General features: G+C 53.3%; 1 protein-coding gene across 1 annotated transcript; it reads left to right on the top strand.

Annotated features, from left to right (window-relative positions):
* The first annotated feature begins 6,609 nt into the window (after nt 1-6,609).
* On the top strand, nt 6,610-11,350 carry TEX45 (testis expressed 45). Its single transcript, XM_041761389.1, has 8 exons — nt 6,610-7,165; nt 8,554-8,660; nt 8,747-8,847; nt 9,100-9,212; nt 9,305-9,414; nt 9,756-9,984; nt 10,487-10,572; nt 11,053-11,350. Exons 1-8 carry the CDS (start codon nt 6,610-6,612, stop codon nt 11,278-11,280), a joined length of 1,530 nt encoding a protein of 509 aa, XP_041617323.1. The 3' UTR covers nt 11,281-11,350.
* Nucleotides 11,351-17,272: the final 5,922 nt, after the last annotated feature.

Below are 17,272 nucleotides of genomic sequence, written 5' to 3'. Positions count from 1 at the left end.
ACTCCTAGACTCGTTCTAGAATAGGCGAGAGCCCGGTAACTGGGGCTGCGCCGGAGAGGGTAGCTAACTGCGCGGCTGGGAAGAGGGATATTAAGTTGTTCACCTTTGTACCAGGTTTTTGTTTTTTCATGCATTCATGAGACACCGAGGCAGAGGGAGAAGCAGGACTCGATCCCAGGACCCCGGGACCACGACCCAAGCGAAGGCAGGCGCCCAACCACTGAGCCACCCAGGTGTCCCTTTGTACCAGTTTGTAGCTCCCCCCGCCCCCGATTTATTGCGAGATAATTGATGTGTACGTCCTGTATGGATTTCAGGTGCATAGCACAAAAGTCTGACTCACAGATACCGTGCAACGATTACAGTAAGTGTAGTTAACAACCAGCATCTCGTATAACTTTGTGCAACAGGCATGTATGATCTCATCCGAAAGTCAGATGCCGGGTGCCTGGTGGCTCAGTGGGTTTTAAGCGCCTGCCTGCAGCTCAGGTCATGATCCCGGGGTCCTGCGATGGAGCCTGGCATCCTGCTCCCAGCTCAGCCGGAAGTCTGCTTCTCCCACTCCTGCTTCCCCCTGCCCGTGAGTGGTGCGCTCTCTGTCAAATAAATAAATAAAATGTTTAAAAGGTCAAGTGAGATTTTTTTTTTTTTTTTTTAAATCTATGATAGTCACAGAGAGAGAGAGAGGCAGAGACATAGGCAGAGGGAGAAGCAGGCTCCATGCACCAGGAGCCCGATGTGGGATTCAATCCCGGGTCTCCAGGATCGCGCCCTGGGCCAAAGGCAGGCGCCAAACCGCTGCACCACCCAGGGATCCCCGCAAGTGAGATTTTTCAAGAAGTTAACATGACCCTTTCCCTTTTTTTTTTTCCTTCCAAATCGTAAAATTCACGTATGAGGCACCTTTCTAAGATGTACAGTGCAATGACATTTAGGACACCTGCAGGTAAGAACATCAGCCCTTGCTAGCTTCAAAACATTTTCATCGTCCTTGGAGAAGACCCTGTAACTCTGGCAAGCAGTAAATCTAGTCCTTCCTACCCCACCCCCATCTGCTTTGTCTCTGTGGGTTTACCTATTCTGGATATTTCATATAACTGGGATACTGCAATATGTGACCATTTGTGTCTGGCTTCTTTCGCTTAGCATCATTTCTTTTTCTTTTTTTTTTTTTTAAGATTTTATTTATTTATTCATGAGAGATACACAGAGAGACTGGCAGAGACACAGGCAGAAGGAGAACCAGGCTCCCTGTGGGGAGCTGATGCAGGACTTGATCCCAGGACCCCAGGATCACGACCTGAGTCAAAGGCAGATGCTCAACCACTGAGCCACCTGGGTGCCCCTAGCATCATGTTTCTGACATTCATCCACATTGCAGCTTATATCAATACTTCATTCTTTTTGCAGCTGCATAATATTCCCTTGTATGGACCTACCGCATCTCGTTTATCCATTCAGCCATTGATGGATCCTTGGGCCGTTTCCACACTTTGGAGACTGAATGATGCTGCTATGAACATGGGTCTGTGTATCTTCCTTCAACTTCAGTTCCTTTGGGTAAACACCCAGGAGTGGAATGACTGAGTCATACAGTGGCTGTGTGTTTGATTTTTTGAGGAACTACCAGACTGTTTTCCACATTGGCTGCACCACTTTACATTCCCACCAGCAATGCTCAACATTCTCCACATTCTTGACACTTTTTTTTAAGTTTTTCATTTATTTATTTATTTGAGAGAGAGAGAGGGAGCAAGGGGGAGCAGCAGGTGGAGAGGGAGCAGCAGGCTCCCCCTGCTGAGCAGAGAATCTGACACAGGGCTTGATCCCAGGACCCCAGAATCATGACCTGAGCTGAAAGCAGATGCTCAACCGACCGAGCCACCCAGGTGCCCCTCTTGCCAACACTTTTATTTTGCTTCGTTACTATTATGGCCATCCTGCTGGGTGGATATCTCCTATTGCCTTGCTTTTTATTTCCCTCATGACTAATGATGTTGACTGCTTGCCTTTTGGAAAATATTTCCCCTTTATTTCAACTTGTATGACTCTTAGTGTCTCACTCCCTTCTTTCCAACCACACTGCCTTCCTCCTGGTCCTTAAAGTTATAGTACACTCCTTCCCCCAGGGCCTTTGCATTGGCTGTGCCCTCTGCCTAGAATCTCTCCCTCCAGATTCCCATATGGCTCCCTCCCTCACCTCTTCCTCCTGTTTACTGGAACATCATCTTCTCATGGGACTGCCCCATCACACCCTCCTGGGCACTTCCCACATTTCCTGCTGCCTTATTTTTCCTTAGCTTGGAATATTATCTAACATTAACTATATTGCTTCTTTATCTAGTTGCCTAGTTGTCTCTCATCAGAATGTGAGGACTTTGATATGTCTTGGTCACAGCTATGTTCCCACAGCCTGGCACAAGACAAGTTCTCAAGTTCTCAATCAGTGCCGTAGCCGGCAGGGCTCAGCTCCTCACCCAAAGCTCTGTGCTCACACTCCATCCGCACTATCCTGAGAAACCATCCACTCCTCTGACTTCCCTGGGCCCCTCGCCACTGGCCTCTCCCTCATGCCTCTTTAAATCGTGACCTGGAGATCCCTGGGTGGCGCAGCGGTTTAGCGCCTGCCTTTGGCCCAGGGCGCGATCCTGGAGACCCGGGATCGAATCCCACGTCGGGCTCCCGGTGCATGGAGCCTGCTTCTCCCTCTGCCTGTGTCTCTGCCTCTCTCTCTCTCTCTCTCTCTCTCTCTCTCTCTGACTATCATAAATAAATAAAAATTAAAAAAAAAAAAGAAAGTGAAAATATAAAAAAAAAAAAAAATCGTGACCTGACTCCTAACCTACCTGCCCCCTGGACACTTTCCTTGCAAATCCCACCAACCCCATCCCCATCCTCAGCATGTCCCAATGGACTTAAGCATCATCCTCGAACATCTTTTTCTCCCGTGTTCCCATCTCAGGGCAGCCCCGCCAGTCACTGAGCCACCCAGTCACAGACCTGGACATCATGCTCACCTCTTTGTCTCCCCGTGCACCAAAATGTCGAATCTATCCACTACCTCCTGGCCCACAGCCCTTTCCATAGGCAGCCCGCTTCCTCTCTCCAAGTCCGGGACCCCAAACTCTGCCTGCCCCGGGTCTGCCTTCCCGACAACATCTCAAGAGACTCTTTAACCCCCACGTCTGACCACAGTCCTCCTTGCTTAAGACTTGGGCACAGGTGTCTGTGTGCCCCCACCCCCTAACTAGGGACACTGTTCCTGCAGCAGAAAAAAGTCCAAGCCGAGCCCAAGGCCTGCAGAGGGAAGGCGGGTCTTGGGCTGGAGAGCCTGCTGCTGCCACAGGAGTGGCTAGATCCCTTCTTTTGAGCCCACGCTGCCCCTGACAGCTTGGTTAACAGCACAGCCCCTTTCTGCGTGACCACTGAGGGCCAGGTCCTGTGCCAGGCACCGAGCACGCAGCAGTGAGTCTTGCAAGCCCTGCCCAGCCCTCACAGTGTCCTCCGCCATCTGGTTAGGGTTGAACTTGACCTTTGAGAGAGAGACAGGAGCTAGCCTGGTGTTCCCAGCTGGCCCTGTTGTTGCTAGGAGCTGGCCTGGCAGTCCCAGCTAAGCCCTGGTGTTCTCCTGTTGGACATAAATAATTTTGCAGAATGCCAGCGGTGGTCAAGGCCGCTCCGTGACCGCAGTGGAACAAGACAAAACAAGCTCGCCCCGTAATCACGTCTGAATGCGGGCAAAACATGAGCACTGTCCAAACCACAGCAGCAACTGGACATTCAGTTTTCCTGGATAGTCTGACTGCTGTTCTTTTTACCAATGGCAGCTTCATTCTTACTTCATTCCTGAGACTTTCTGATAAAAATGAAGATCCTCGTGGCACCTGGGTGGCTCAGTGGTTGAGCAGCTGCCTTCAGCTCAGGTCGTGATCCCGGGGTCCTGGGATCGAGTTCCATATCAGGCCCCCTGCAGGAAGCCTGCTTCTCCCTCTGCCAGTGTCTCTGTCTCTCTCTGTGCCTCTCATTAGTAAATAAATAAACTCTAAAAAAAAAAAAAAAAAAAGGTACCTTGGAGATCTGTGAGCCTTAGAATGACATTAATAATTGTAGTGACCCCCCAAAGACCAAAGACACTGGCTAGTCCTGTGTGGGAAATGTGAGGGAGCAGACAAGCAGGAAAACTTTGGAAAATGATAATAATGAATACCAGCAGCCTGTGGCTTCAAATCCTCACTGCTGCTTTTTTTTTTTTTTTTTTTTTTATGATAGTCACACACAGAGAGAGAGAGAGAGAGGCAGAGACACAGGCAGAGGGAGAAGCAAGCTCCATGCACCGGGAGCCCGATGTGGGATTCGATCCCGGGTCTCCAGGATCGCGCCCTGGGCCAAAGGCAGGCGCTAAACCACTGCGCCACCCAGGGATCCCCTGCTTTTTTTTTTTTTTAATTCTATTTATTTATTCATGAGAGACACAGAGAGAGAGGCAGAGACACAGGCAGAGGGAGAAGCAGGCTCCATGCAGGGAGCCGACGTGGGACTCGATCCTGGGACTGGATCCCGGTACTTGATCCCAAGACTCGAGGATCAGGCCCTGGACTGAAGGCGGCGCTAAACCCCTGAGCCACCCGGCTGCCCCTCAATGCTGCTTTCTGAAGTGGTTGCCATTCTCAACCCCATTTTCTAGATGACAAAACTGAGGCTCGGGGAAGTCTAGTCACTTGCCAAGCTCTCCTGAGCTCTCAGGAGGCAGGATCCCCTGGCCTCCCTCCAGATCTTCCTCCCAGCCACCCTCAGGATTGCTGGGGGACCATTGTGACAGCACCATCTGAGGACAGCTCTTTGGTCACAATGGGCAGTTCTGGACCACAGCGGGACGCAGCCTTGGAAGGAACATGTGAGCATCCTCTGGGAGACTGGGGACAGAAGGAATCTCAGGGTCAGGCCGGAGGCCAAGCACATTTTCTAGGACTCATAAGTCCCCATGCCACCCCTTGAGGTAAGTAGCATGTGCTCATCCCTGCTATGGAAGCTGAAGTTCACAGGAGCCCAATCACTTATTCCAAGGTGACCTAGCTAGTAACTTCAGTTGTCAGATTCTCCATAAACTATTTGAGGACTTCTCAATGCTCAACTATTTTATTTTTTTTAAGATTTTATTTATGAGAGACACACAGAGAGAGAGAGAGAGGCAGAGACACAGGCAGAGGGAGAAGCAGGCTCCATGCAGGGAGCCTGATGTGAGCCTGATGTGGGACTTGATCCCGGGTCTCCAGGGTGAGGCCCTGGGCTGAAGGCGACGCTAAACCGCTGAGCCACCCGGGCTACCCCTGCTCAACTATTTTAGGTGCCAAAATGATCAAAAAAGCAAACACAGGTGCTGAAAAACTGTGGTGTTGTTAAAATGCTTGATGCCTGTTTTCTAAAGAGGTCAACATGAGCTAGTTGTGAGCTGATGGGGTCCGGGCAGGGCTGGCCAGCTCCTGGGATGCTGGTGGCACCCTAGGGGCTGGTCTCTGAGGCGCTGGGAGGAGAGACTCCTCTGCTCTGACGAAAGGCAAGAAAGGCCCAGTCAGCTACGCGGGCTGCTGGCAGCCGGGAGCTGGAGATGAGCGAAGTGCAGTGAGAGGTGTCTCAGCCTCAGAGAGTTTGAGGACTGGAAGAGATCCAGGAGAGCAACTGCAGAGGGCAGGAGGGCCCATGAGGAAGTGTGTGGCAGAGATGGGACAGTGGCCAGGACTGAGCAGACATAGAGGGGAGAGCCATGGCCTTGACCCCTAAGTGAGGGTGAGGAGAGGGGGCTCCTGTAGCAGACAAACTAAAAAACAATGGTTAATTCTCTCGGCCCTTTTTTTTTTTTTTTAAGATTTTATTTGTTCGTGAGAGACACACAGAGAGGGGCAGAGACACAGGCAGAGGGAGAAGCAGGCTCCCTGCAGGGAGCCCGGTGGGGGTCTCGACCCCAGGACCCCGGGATCATGCCCTGAGCCAAAGACAGACGCTCAACCACTGAGCCACCCGGGTGTCCCATGTCCCAGCCCTTCCTGATGCTCATTTTGTAGTGGCCTCCAGAGGGGCCTTTGCACCTGCTGTTCCTTCTGCCTGGGATGCTGTTCCCTCAGGCACCCAGAAGCTCCTCTCCCCCCTTTCACAGCTCTTTGCTCCTCATCTCAGTGACACTATCCCATTTAAACCGGCAACCCTCCCACCCTCACCCCCCATCCTCCTACCCTGTGTGATGCTTTTACCCGCAGCACTTAGCCCTTTCTCCTAACTCTGCAACGTATGGGTGTGCACTCATTCAGTGTTGTCTGTTACCTCCACGCCCCATTATGAACCCCGCAAGGGCACGGATCTCGGTCCGTTTTGTTATCTGACGGTCCCCCCTTCCAGGGGGCACACAGTAAGCGTCAAATGAATGATGCTACGCCTGCCTTTCCCGGGGCGGGGGCAGGCACGGGGCTGCGCCTGCTCTGTACGGCGTCCCCGGCCCTCCGCCGAGTGCCCCGCGCCTGGCACACTGCAAGAGTCAAAGGCAGCATTGTCCTCGGGCGGCCGGGCCCTGGCTCACTCCCGGACCTCCGCCCCTCGCAGGTGGCGCCCTGTCCCGCGATGGCCGCGGTCGCCCCGCTGCCCTGCCCGCTGTCCCGGCGGGCCTTCCTCAAGGCCTCGCACTTTGCACTGGGGCCCGACCCGCGGCTGCACGCGGGCGCCATGCAGTCCACGTCGCATCGGGACTTCCCGGCCCACGCGGGCGTCCCCGGCGCGCCGCGGTGCCAGCAGCCGCCGCGAGGGTCCCTCTTGCCCCAGGACGCGCGCTCGCGGGGCGCCGAGCTCCGGTCCGAGACGCACCGCGCGTTCGCGCCCCCGCCGCCGTGCACGCGCCCCGAGACGCGGGAGCGCGCCCCCGCCCTGCAGGGCAGCGGCCTGCGCGTGCACGCGTCCGCGCGCGTCCGCACCGGCGCCTCCACCGTGCGCGCCGACTTCGGTTGGCCCGAGGCGCCGGCGCGCGCCCGCGAGCAGATCCACGGCGCGCGTCTCATCTTCGACCGCGACTCGGTGGCGCCCGGCGACCCGGCCAAGCTGCGCATCCCGCCCACCACCTACCAGGACTTCTACGCGCTCCGCGCCCCGTGCCGGCAGCCCCGCGCGCCCTGCTGCCACCTCGGTGAGCGCGCCCCGGGCGCCGGCGCGATGTGCCAGCCCAGTGGTGGGGGGGTGGGGGGCGTGGACTCCGCGCCCTCCCCCAGGGGACGCGTGGCTAGATCTGGAGATTGTTTTTCTCTTAAGATTTTATTTGTTTATTCATGAGAGAGGCAGAGACACAGGCAGAGGGAGAAGCGGGCTCCCTGTGGGGAGCGGTATGCCCCGGCACTAACCCGGGACCCCGGAATCACAGCCTGAGTCAAAGGCAGATGCTCAACCACTGAGCCACCCAGGTGCCCCTGGAGATCGCTTTGGTTGTCAAGGGGTGCCACTAGCAGGGAGTGAATGGAGGCCGAGGATGCTGCTAAACGTCCTACCGTGCACAGGACAGCTCCCCCTAGTCCAGGATTATCCAGCCCCAAATGTCAATAGTACGGAGCCCAAGAAAACCTGGAACCTCCCTGAGCCTTGGTTTCTATATCCATCGAATGGCATAAGCTCCTGAATTTTTCTCAAGGGCCTGTGCCATGGGCAGAAGCCATGAATGGTGGTTTGGAATCAGACAAATCTAAGTCACCCCCACCCCAGCCCTGCCACCCTAGTAGATACGAGACTCTGAGCAAGTCGACCTCTCCAAGCCTGGATTTTCCTCATCTGCAAAATGGGTGCAACAATAGCACCCCACTTCATAGGAGCTGGTGAAGCCAAAAGAGCCCAGAGTGCATGATGCACCTGGCATAGGGTGAGCACTCAAAAAAAAAAAAAAAAAAAAAAAGAGTAGCTGCCACTTGGATTTTCCAATTCTGTGACTCTAAGGGACTGCTGGTGGACATCACTAGTCCAAAGTCCCTCCAAGCTGGACTCAGGGATTGTCAGATCTGGGTTTGACTCGGTTCTGGTTTTGAATTTTCGTGACTTCTGGCAAGTCATTTGGCTTCTCTGAGGCTGTAAAGTGGGGAGAATAAGATGAACCCTGCAGATGAGGCTTGAAGCGCTTACCCTAGATTCCTATTTCAATACTTGGTAGCTATTCTTGTATCATTCTTTGTATTATTTTTGGTGTTTCCTTTTTTATTTTTTTTTAAAGATTTTCTTTATTTATTTGAAAGAAGATGCATACACATGAGTGGGGTGGAGGGCCAAGGGAGAGGGAGAAGCCACCTCCCCGAGGAGCAGGCGCCTCATGTGGGGCTTGATCCCAGATCCCTGGGATCATGATCTAAGCCAAAGGCAGATGCTTAACCCATTGAGCCACCCAGGAGCCCCTATTTTTGGTGTTTTCCACACAGCCCTCAGGCGAGGCTAGTCAGGGCGGCCCAGCTCCCCTTTCCAGGCAGGGAGTTGCATCCCAGTGGGCCTGAGGCTGCAGAGGCTCAGTGTCCTTTTCTGCTCACTCTTGTTCCTCCTCAGGGGGCCTGAACCCCCTCAGGTGGGACCACAGGAGACAGGACAATGGGACCTCCTACCAGAGACACTTCCAGGCTCTGCCGAGCCCACCTGCCTTGATGTGTAAGAGGGTAAATCGAGGCGGGGCTGGTACTGCTGGGGAGGGCAGCAGGAGGGGCTGGCTGGTGTTGCCCTTTCCACCTCTATCCGCCCCCAGGCCTCTTCCAGCGTGGAACTGGGAGACTTCAAGATTGGCTATGGGCCCATGTGTTCAGAGCAGAAACAAGCCTACAGGCCTCAGGATCTGCCCCCAGACAGGTAAAAAGGGATGGTGGCCTTCTACCAGGACAGGGCAAAGGGCTCTCTGACATGTGGAGTGTGCTGCCCAAGGCTCTAGGGCCAGTACTCTACCTCTGAGACCTCCATCCCCTACCAGCAAGGCTCTCTACTGTATCAGGTCACCCACCATTAGCACCCCATGGCTTGGCCTTTGGGAAGTCTGCCCCTCTCCCATTTCCTCCGAGTTGCAAGGGCCCAGATCAGATGAATCCCATCCCCTCTTATCTGCAGGTATGACAAGGCTCAGGCCACAGCCCACATCCACCATGTGAATATTCGTCCTGGAGATGGCCTGTTCCGTGACAGGACCACCAAGGCTGAACACTTCTATGCCCGAGAGCCAGGTGAGCCTACTGCCCGTCCCACCACCCTCCCCCTGCCCCCTTCCCCACAGTGGCCTCCCAGGTCTGCTCAGCACCCGCTCTGCCACTGGCAGAGCGTTTTGTTCTTCACCATGACCAGACTCCAGCATCGCACATTCTGGAAGGAAACTGGTGCCCTGGTCCGGGCAGCCTCACCACCTCCATGCACTCCTTCCATGGCCAGGTCAGCAGGAAGGGGGAGGGAGACACCCCCCACCCCCCAGGCCCAGGCTCAGGCTCACCAGGTAAAAGGGTTTCCAGGGCAGTACCAATAGCAAGTGCAAAGGCCTTGAGGTGAGACTGAGCTTGACACGTGTGTGTGTGGGTGGGGGGATCTCCTGGATCTATCTCCCGGTCTAGGGTTAAGTCACTCAACCACTCGGAGCCTCAGTGGCTCTGTCTGCAAAATGAGATACATAGCCTGCTCCCAGCGCCAGCGATGTGGGCCCCAGAGAGGGTGTGAGCTATCCAAGGCCGCAGGGCGCTGGCCTCTTCTCTCCCCCGGGTTTTGGGAGACCCCGGGAGCTCCCCACATGCCACGCGGTCCTACAGCTGCCGGTGACCAAGCCACCCGGCCGCCACGTGCCTCACGATAAACTGAAGAGCCACGTGTGCCTGGGGGACTCCTCGCTGCTCGGGCAGTTCCTCCAGACCTCCATGGGCTCGGACTATTGCCCCCCCGAGAAGGCACAGAAGTCGCAGAAGGCGCCCAGTCTCCACTTACTGCAGAGCAGCCTGCCCCAGGGCACCTACAGTGCGCGGGTTGCGGGGGGCGGGGCGGGGGGGGAGGCTCCCTTCCCGACGCAGCTCTAGCCCCGCCCCGGCCGGCTTCGCCCCGCCCACTGCCCGGCCCTGGCTCCGCCTCCTGAGGAGCGAGATCCCGCGCGGTGGGTGGGTCGCGATCGCAACTCTGCCCCTGGACGACCCGCCCCTTCGAGGACTTGATTCGCCCCTATGCCCCACCTCCACCGAGGCATCACCCCCGGCCCAGTCCCGACTCTAAGCCCCGCTTTTCCGTCAGACTCTGGCCCCGCCCCCTGGCCCTGGCCCCGCCCTCCAGCCGGTGCTTGCCCCGCCCCCGCCCCGGCCTCCTTCCCCATCCTCCCCGCCTCCTTCTCCATCCTCCCCGCCAACTTCAGCGCCGCCTCTGGCTTCGCCAAGTCCTACCCCATCCCTGATCTCGCGCGTTCCCGCCCAGGGGCCAAGCCTCTCCACCCTCAGCCCCTCAGCTCGACTACCCCCACCCAAATCTCCAGAAACAGATTTTTTAACCACGAACCAGAAGATGCTGAAGCCTCACAGAACAGCTCCGGCCTCCGTGACTGAGGACATGCTACAGCGGGTGAGGGCAGGGGACGGGTATCTCCCTGACCCGGTGACCCCCCCACATCAGTGCAGCTTTATGGATGATAATACCATCTCCTCAGGCCCAGACTTAGTGTCAAGTCCGCTCAGGGTCTCTCGAGGGTGACCCCGGGTACAGGGTCATCTTAATGTCAGGGTCAGGGTCAGCTCAAGGACATCTTCGTATCACCAGCCACAGTTATTATACCCCCAGCTGAGGGTTAGCTCCCCGTTGCCTAGGGTCACCGCGGTCCTGAGGTCCTGTGGGGGGGCCCCGGGTTTCTCTCCAGCTTCTCATCCAGCTCCTGGGTCAGCCCAAACTAGGCTCCAAACAGCCCACCTCCTCAGAACCCAATCATCAGCCTTGTGCTCCCAGGATCCTATGGGGGGGGACGATGTAAGGGTCATATGGGGTGGGCCCAGGTAGGCCAGCCAAGCTCCAGGCTATCTTGCCAGGCTGCCCGCCCTGACTTCACAGTGCAAGTATGGCCACATTGAGCCCCCGCTGGGTGGACAGCGCTTCTTCTCAACCCAATACGAGGATGAGTTTGTCTCCAAGTTCCAGGGCCCAGCAGTGTTGAGATTGGTCAATCTTCAGGAAAGCCATGTGCCTCTGGGCTCCCCTCGCCCCTGGGGCTGTGGGGCTGGGAACATAGACCCTCGGGCCCCCCAGACCCCTACCTACCCATGCCCTAGTCAGCAATAAACACTGCTTTGACAACATCCCACCCCTCCCCATCAGTCAGCCATGAAAGAGGATGCTTGGTGGGATGGGAGCTGTGCAGGAGAGAGTGATTCCATCAAACCACCCTGAACGGACACTTCTGTGGACCCAGAAGATCGCCCCACTCTGGGCGAGGAGGCCATCCCAGCTTGTGCAAAGGCCTGGTGATTGGACCCAGTGTGAGGTGTTCAGGTGCACCAACAAGTATGAATGGTGTGGAGGGAGTGGAATGTTGAACAGGGCAATGTGGTGAAGGGCTGAGAACACAGGCTGAATGGACAGAGTCCAAATCTTAACTCCTCTGTCCTGGACAGTAGTCTCGGGCAAGTCACTTAACCCCCCTGAGCCTCATCTGTAAGGTGGAAATGAATGTTATAAATGAGAAATGTACACACTTGGTGTGTGTGGCTGGGGGTCAAGGAGGAAGAGCACTTCCCTTCTGAACATGAAGGTACGGAGGAAAGAGGAAGATGAGGGTATGGGAAGGAGCTTTCTATCGTTGAGAGAGTCAGGGGAGGGCTCAGAGGAGGGAGACTGAAGGGGTGGAGAAGCTGAGAGTGACCCAGAAATCTCTCCACCATTGTGGGTGAAGATCGGAAGGTCAGCGGTTTACTTGCTGGGTGGGTAACCGGTCTCCAGGTCAGAGCTGGGTCCAGGGACGAATCAATAAAAGCCATCAGATATGATCAAGTTCAAGGGAGTAGATGTCCAGCCAGGGATGAAATGAAAAGGTTGGAAAAGGGATGCCTGCCTGGGTGGCTCAGCGGTTGGGCGTCTGCCTTCCACCCAGGGCGTGGTCCCAGGGTTCTGGGATCGAGTCCCACATTGGGATCCCTTCATGGAGCCTGCTTCTCTCTCTGCCTGTGTCTCTGCCTCTCTCTCTCTCTGTCTTTCATGAGTGGGTAAATAGAATCTTAAAAAAGGGGGGAGGGCAGCCCGGATGGCTCAGCGGTTTAGCGCCGTCTTCAGCCCAGGGCGTGATCCTGGGGCCCCGGGATTGAGTCCCACGTCAGGCTCTCTGCATGGAGCCTGCTTCTCCCTCTGCCTCCCTCTCTCTCTGTCTCTCATGGATAAATAAAAATTAAGAATAAAAAAAAAAAAGTGCTGTAAATTAAAATAAACGTGTGGGAGAGAGCAGCTAGAATGAGATGGGGGCTGCTTTTAAAAAAAAAAAAAAAAAAAGGGGGGGGAAATCCCTGGGTGGCTCAGCAGTTTAGCACCTGCCTTTGGTCCAGGGCGTGGTCCTGAGGTCCCAGGATCGAGTCCCACCTTGGGCTCCTTGCATGGAGCCTGCTTCCCCCTCTGCTTGTCTCTACCCACCCACCCCCTCTCTCTCATGAATAAATAAATAAAATCTGAAAGAAAGAAGAAAGAAAGAAAGAAAGAAAGAAAGAAAGAAAGAAAGAAAGAAAGAAAGAAAGAAAGAAAGAAAGAAAGAAAAGAAAGAAAAGGTTGGAAAGGAGGAAGAGGGGGTGGAGCCCTGAAGCCCATCAGGGACAAGGTTTGACAATCCTACCACGGTACCTTGGACAGCCCCCCCCCCCCCCCCCCCCCCCCCCGTTGAAGGTCTGGGGTGTGGTGAGATTGGGTCTGTCTGGGATAAAATGAGCCTTGGTGGCCATGCCCAGGGTCTGCTTCTGTAGGCTGTAGAGAATCTGGTTTCGGGGAATGAACATGGCTCCCTGACCCTGTAGACAGACCTTCAAAGACCAAGACCTCCAATCCAATGAGCCACTAAGAGCCAAGCTCAAGCCTGGCCAGGAGTACTTTCCCCATGGGCAGCAATTCTGTAGAGCCGGGTTGTCATCTCCACAGAACAGGAGTCCAGCTTTGGGTCCCACAGTAAGATGGCCCTTTGGGTGCACTCATAGTATCTATGCAAGTATCTTCTAGCCACAGAGGACCCTCGTGTTTGCTTCCGCTAAAGATGTACATGACACACTTCTGAACTGCCTCATGATGAACCAGGATTTCTCAACCCCGTACTATTGACATTTTCGATGGGATCAATCTTTATTGTCAGAGGCCCTTATGTGTGTTGTAGGATGTTTAGCATCATCCCTGACCTCTACCCACTACAGGCCAGTAGCATTCTCCTTTTAGCCCAGCCAACGGTGACAACCAAAAATATCTCCAGGCATTGCCAACTGTCCCCTGGGTAAGGGTGATGGGGGTGGTGGTGCCGAGAAAACAGTGGCCCTGGTTGAGAACTACAGCAATAAACCCATCCTGCAATTATCCCCAGGACAAAATCAGGCTCTCCTGATGAAGCTGGTCTGTTGACCAGATGACTACTAACAAAAAGGTTTTTCTGGGCAGCCCGAGTGGCTGAGCGGTTTAGTGCCGCCTTTGGTCCAGGGTGTGATCCTGGGGACCCAGGATCGAGTCCTACATTGGGCTCCCCTCAAGGAGCCTGCCTCTCCCTCTGTCTGTGTCTCTGCCTCTCTCTCTCTGTCTCTCATGAATAAATAAAATCTTTTTTTAAAAAAGGGTTTTTCCTTCATGCCTTGCCTGCCAGGAAGCTCAGAAAGCTTACATCGGTGTTCATTTCCATGTAGCTCTGGTTGCACGATTGTTTGTGCTCCTGCCTGGTTCTTGGCAACCTAGACACCAGACGAAAGATAATGGGTAAGAGTTACAAGGAGGCAGATTTCCATACAAATTGAAGCATTTTCTAACAATGGAACTGACTAACCCCGGGATGGGTAGCTAGGAAAGAACGGGAGCTTTACTAGAAATATTTTCAGTGTAGAAAGATGCTTCATCATGATTTGGGGTACGTGTTTTATGGATTTATGTTTCTCCCTCTGTATATTCCATTCACCCTTCCCCACGCCAAAAAAGCATTTCTCATCAACTACAAACCCCAAAAGGTTTATAAAATAAGATAAAGTAGGTAGGATTGAACATGGGAGAACGGATTAATTTTTAAAGAAAAATAGTGCAGCACTGAGGGGGGCACTTAACGGGATGAGCACTGGGTGTTATTCTGTATGTTGGCAAATTGAACACCAATAAAAAATAAATTTATTATTATTAAAAAAAAAAAAGAGGGGATCCCTGGGTGGTGCAGCGGTTTGGTGCCTGCCTTTGGCCCAGGGCGCGATCCTGGAGACCCGGGATCGAATCCCACATCGGGCTCCTGGTGCATGGAGCCTGCTTCTCCCTCTGTCTATGTCTCTGCCTCTCTCTCTCTCTCTCTGTGACTATCATAAATTTTTTAAAAATTAAAAAAAAAAGAAAAGAAAAATAGTGCATCACGGAGCAGCAGAATTCAGACCTGCCACTTCGCTGTCTTTCTGTCCCTCAGCAATGATGTCATGTTGTACTCCTCACTTTCCTCGTGTGTCAAGTGGGTTGGCCATAGTTCTTCATAAAATAGGTACAAGATTTAAATATAATATGCACATACCATTCTTAGAACAGAGCCTAGCATTTGGCTGCAGCGTGAAGATGGCTGCAGTACCCATATTTTTTTTAACATCTTAGTCATTTTTGTTGCAAGTGACAGAAACCCAGTTTGGTCTAGCTCAAGTAGAAAGGAATTTTATTGACTTTGTTGGAAAGGAAACCACAAGCCCAAAATGGTGTAACCTGGGCCAGGCTAAGTCACCAAACCAGGGGTTAATACCTAACCTTATCGCAGTTTCAACCGCCCCCAGAAATGTCTTTTTTTTTTTTTTTTAAGATTTTATTTATTCATGAGAGAAAGAGAGAGGCAGAGACACAGACAGAGGGAGAAGCAGGCTCCATGCAAGAGCCCTGACGTGGGACTCGATCTCGAGTCTCCAGGATCACACCCCAGGCTGAAGGTGGCACTAAGCTGCTGGGTCACTGGGGCTGCCCCAGAAATGTTAAGTCTTAATTACCAATCGGGAATTTTTTGATAAGCACAAGATAATCTGTAGCATGGACCTTCACCAGGGACAAAAGGTGAGGCAATCGATTTAATAAAATCCCCCCTGCCTTCCCCTAAGGGCAAGTGACTGTAACAATCCTTTGGCTTACAACTTTCTTTCCCTAACCTCCTTCTATAAAAACCTTCCACATTGTACAACTCCTTGGAGTGTCCCTCTATGTGTTAGAAGCGATGCTGCCCAATTCATGAATCTTTTTAAGATTTTACTAGAGGGACGCCTTGGTGGCTCAGTGGTTGAACATCTGCCTTCGGCTTGGGTCGTGATCCCAGGGTCCTGGGATCGAGTCCCACGTCGGGCTCCCTGCAAGGAGCCTGCTTCTCCCTCTGCCTGTGTCTCTGCCCCCTTCTCTCTGTGTCTCACATGAATAAATAAATAATTTTTTAAAAGATTTTATTAGAGAACAAGGGGTGGTGGTGGAGGGAGAGCAGAGAGGGGGGAGAAGCAGGCTGCCAGCTGAGCAGGAAGCTGAAAGTGGGACTTTATTGATCCCAGGACCCTGGGATCATGACCTGAGCTGAAGGCAGCTGCTTAACCAACTGAACCACCCGAGCATCCCTCATGAATCATTTAATAAAGCCAATTAGACCTTCAAATTTATTTGGATGAATTTGTTTTTTACAATTTAGAAATAGGAAAATCCATAAGCTCCCCGTCACCTCGCAATCCTATTATCCCTCTAAATGGTAGCAAAAGAGGATGCTAGCAACCCTCTAGATTAAAGCCTTAAAGAAAGAGGAGAGGTCTTGCCCTCAACGACTCTTTTGGAATTTTTTTTTGTTAAAGATTTTATTTATTCATGAGAGACACACAGAGAGAGGCAGAGGGAGAAAGAGGCTCCCTGCGGGGAGCCCAGCGTGGGACTTGATCTCAGGACCCTGGGATCATAATCTGAGCGGAAGGCAGAGGGTCAACCACTGAGCCACCAAGGCATCCCCTCTTGTTGGAATTTATTTATTTATTTATTTTTATTTATTTTTATTTATTTATGATAGTCACAGAGAGAGACAGAGAGAGGCAGAGACACAGGCAGAGGGAGAAGCAGGCCCCATGCACCGGGAGCCCGACGTGGGATTCGATCCTGAGTCTCCAGCCCGGAGTCTCCAGGATCGCGCCCTGGGCCAAAGGCAGGCGCCAAACCGCTGCGCCACCCAGGGATCCCCTCTTGTTGGAATTTAAAGGACATTTGAGTCACATGCCCAGCCCCGAGCCAATCACTGTGCCCAGGCGGATAGAATGCTATGATTGGATGGCCCAGCTCACAGGCCCACCCCTGGGTGACTTGGTTCCCCAAGCCCTACCACGACGTTTGAGCCTGGAGCCCAACCTTGCCGGACCCTGTCTCCTAGCAACAGACCAGCGTCTGCCTCTCCCCTTAGCATCTATATTGCCCCAGGTTACAACGCGGAGGGTGGAAAGATAGCTAATAGGCACTTCCCAAAGGAGGGTAATTGCAGGCTTATAGACAGGGAGTGCTCAGTGTTGCAAAATAGCCTGAGGCATCGAGTGGCCCCTGGTTCTCCGATAATCCCAGTCTTATCTTCCACGTTATTACGTTATTACGTGGAATTTCCTCCTCTACCTTGGGGCCGAGAATTCAACTCTGGCAGTCTCACAAAATCAAGGGGATGCTAGTCTCTGCTGCAAGAAGTGTATAGAGGCAGCTGGCGGCATCTAAGGAGACCCTGCTGGAGGCTTTGTGAAGGCACCCACATATTTCAACACCCTGATATTTTTCTCAAATAGTTTTCTCAAGAGACATGTGACTAGAGTCCCAAAATAAAATAAGCAAGATTTTTTTTTTTAAGGATTTTATTTATTCTAGGGAGAGAGGAGAGAGAGAGGGAGGGGGGAGGAGCAGAGGGAGAGAGATAAGCAGAGCATGGAGCCTGAAGTAGGGTTCAATCTCAGGACCCTGAGATCATGACCTGAGCTGAAACCAAGAGTGGATGCTTAACTTTAACCAACCGAGCCACCCAGGCACTCCCAAATAGGCAAGATTTCAATCAGCTTATTTTTCTTCCACATAACAGGAATTTCTTGTTTCTCTTCTCAGG

This window comes from Vulpes lagopus, chromosome 7, assembly GCF_018345385.1.
Source record: "Vulpes lagopus strain Blue_001 chromosome 7, ASM1834538v1, whole genome shotgun sequence".
In the NCBI taxonomy this organism is placed as follows: Eukaryota; Metazoa; Chordata; class Mammalia; order Carnivora; family Canidae; genus Vulpes; species Vulpes lagopus.
This window is presented reverse-complemented; position numbering and strand designations above follow the sequence as displayed.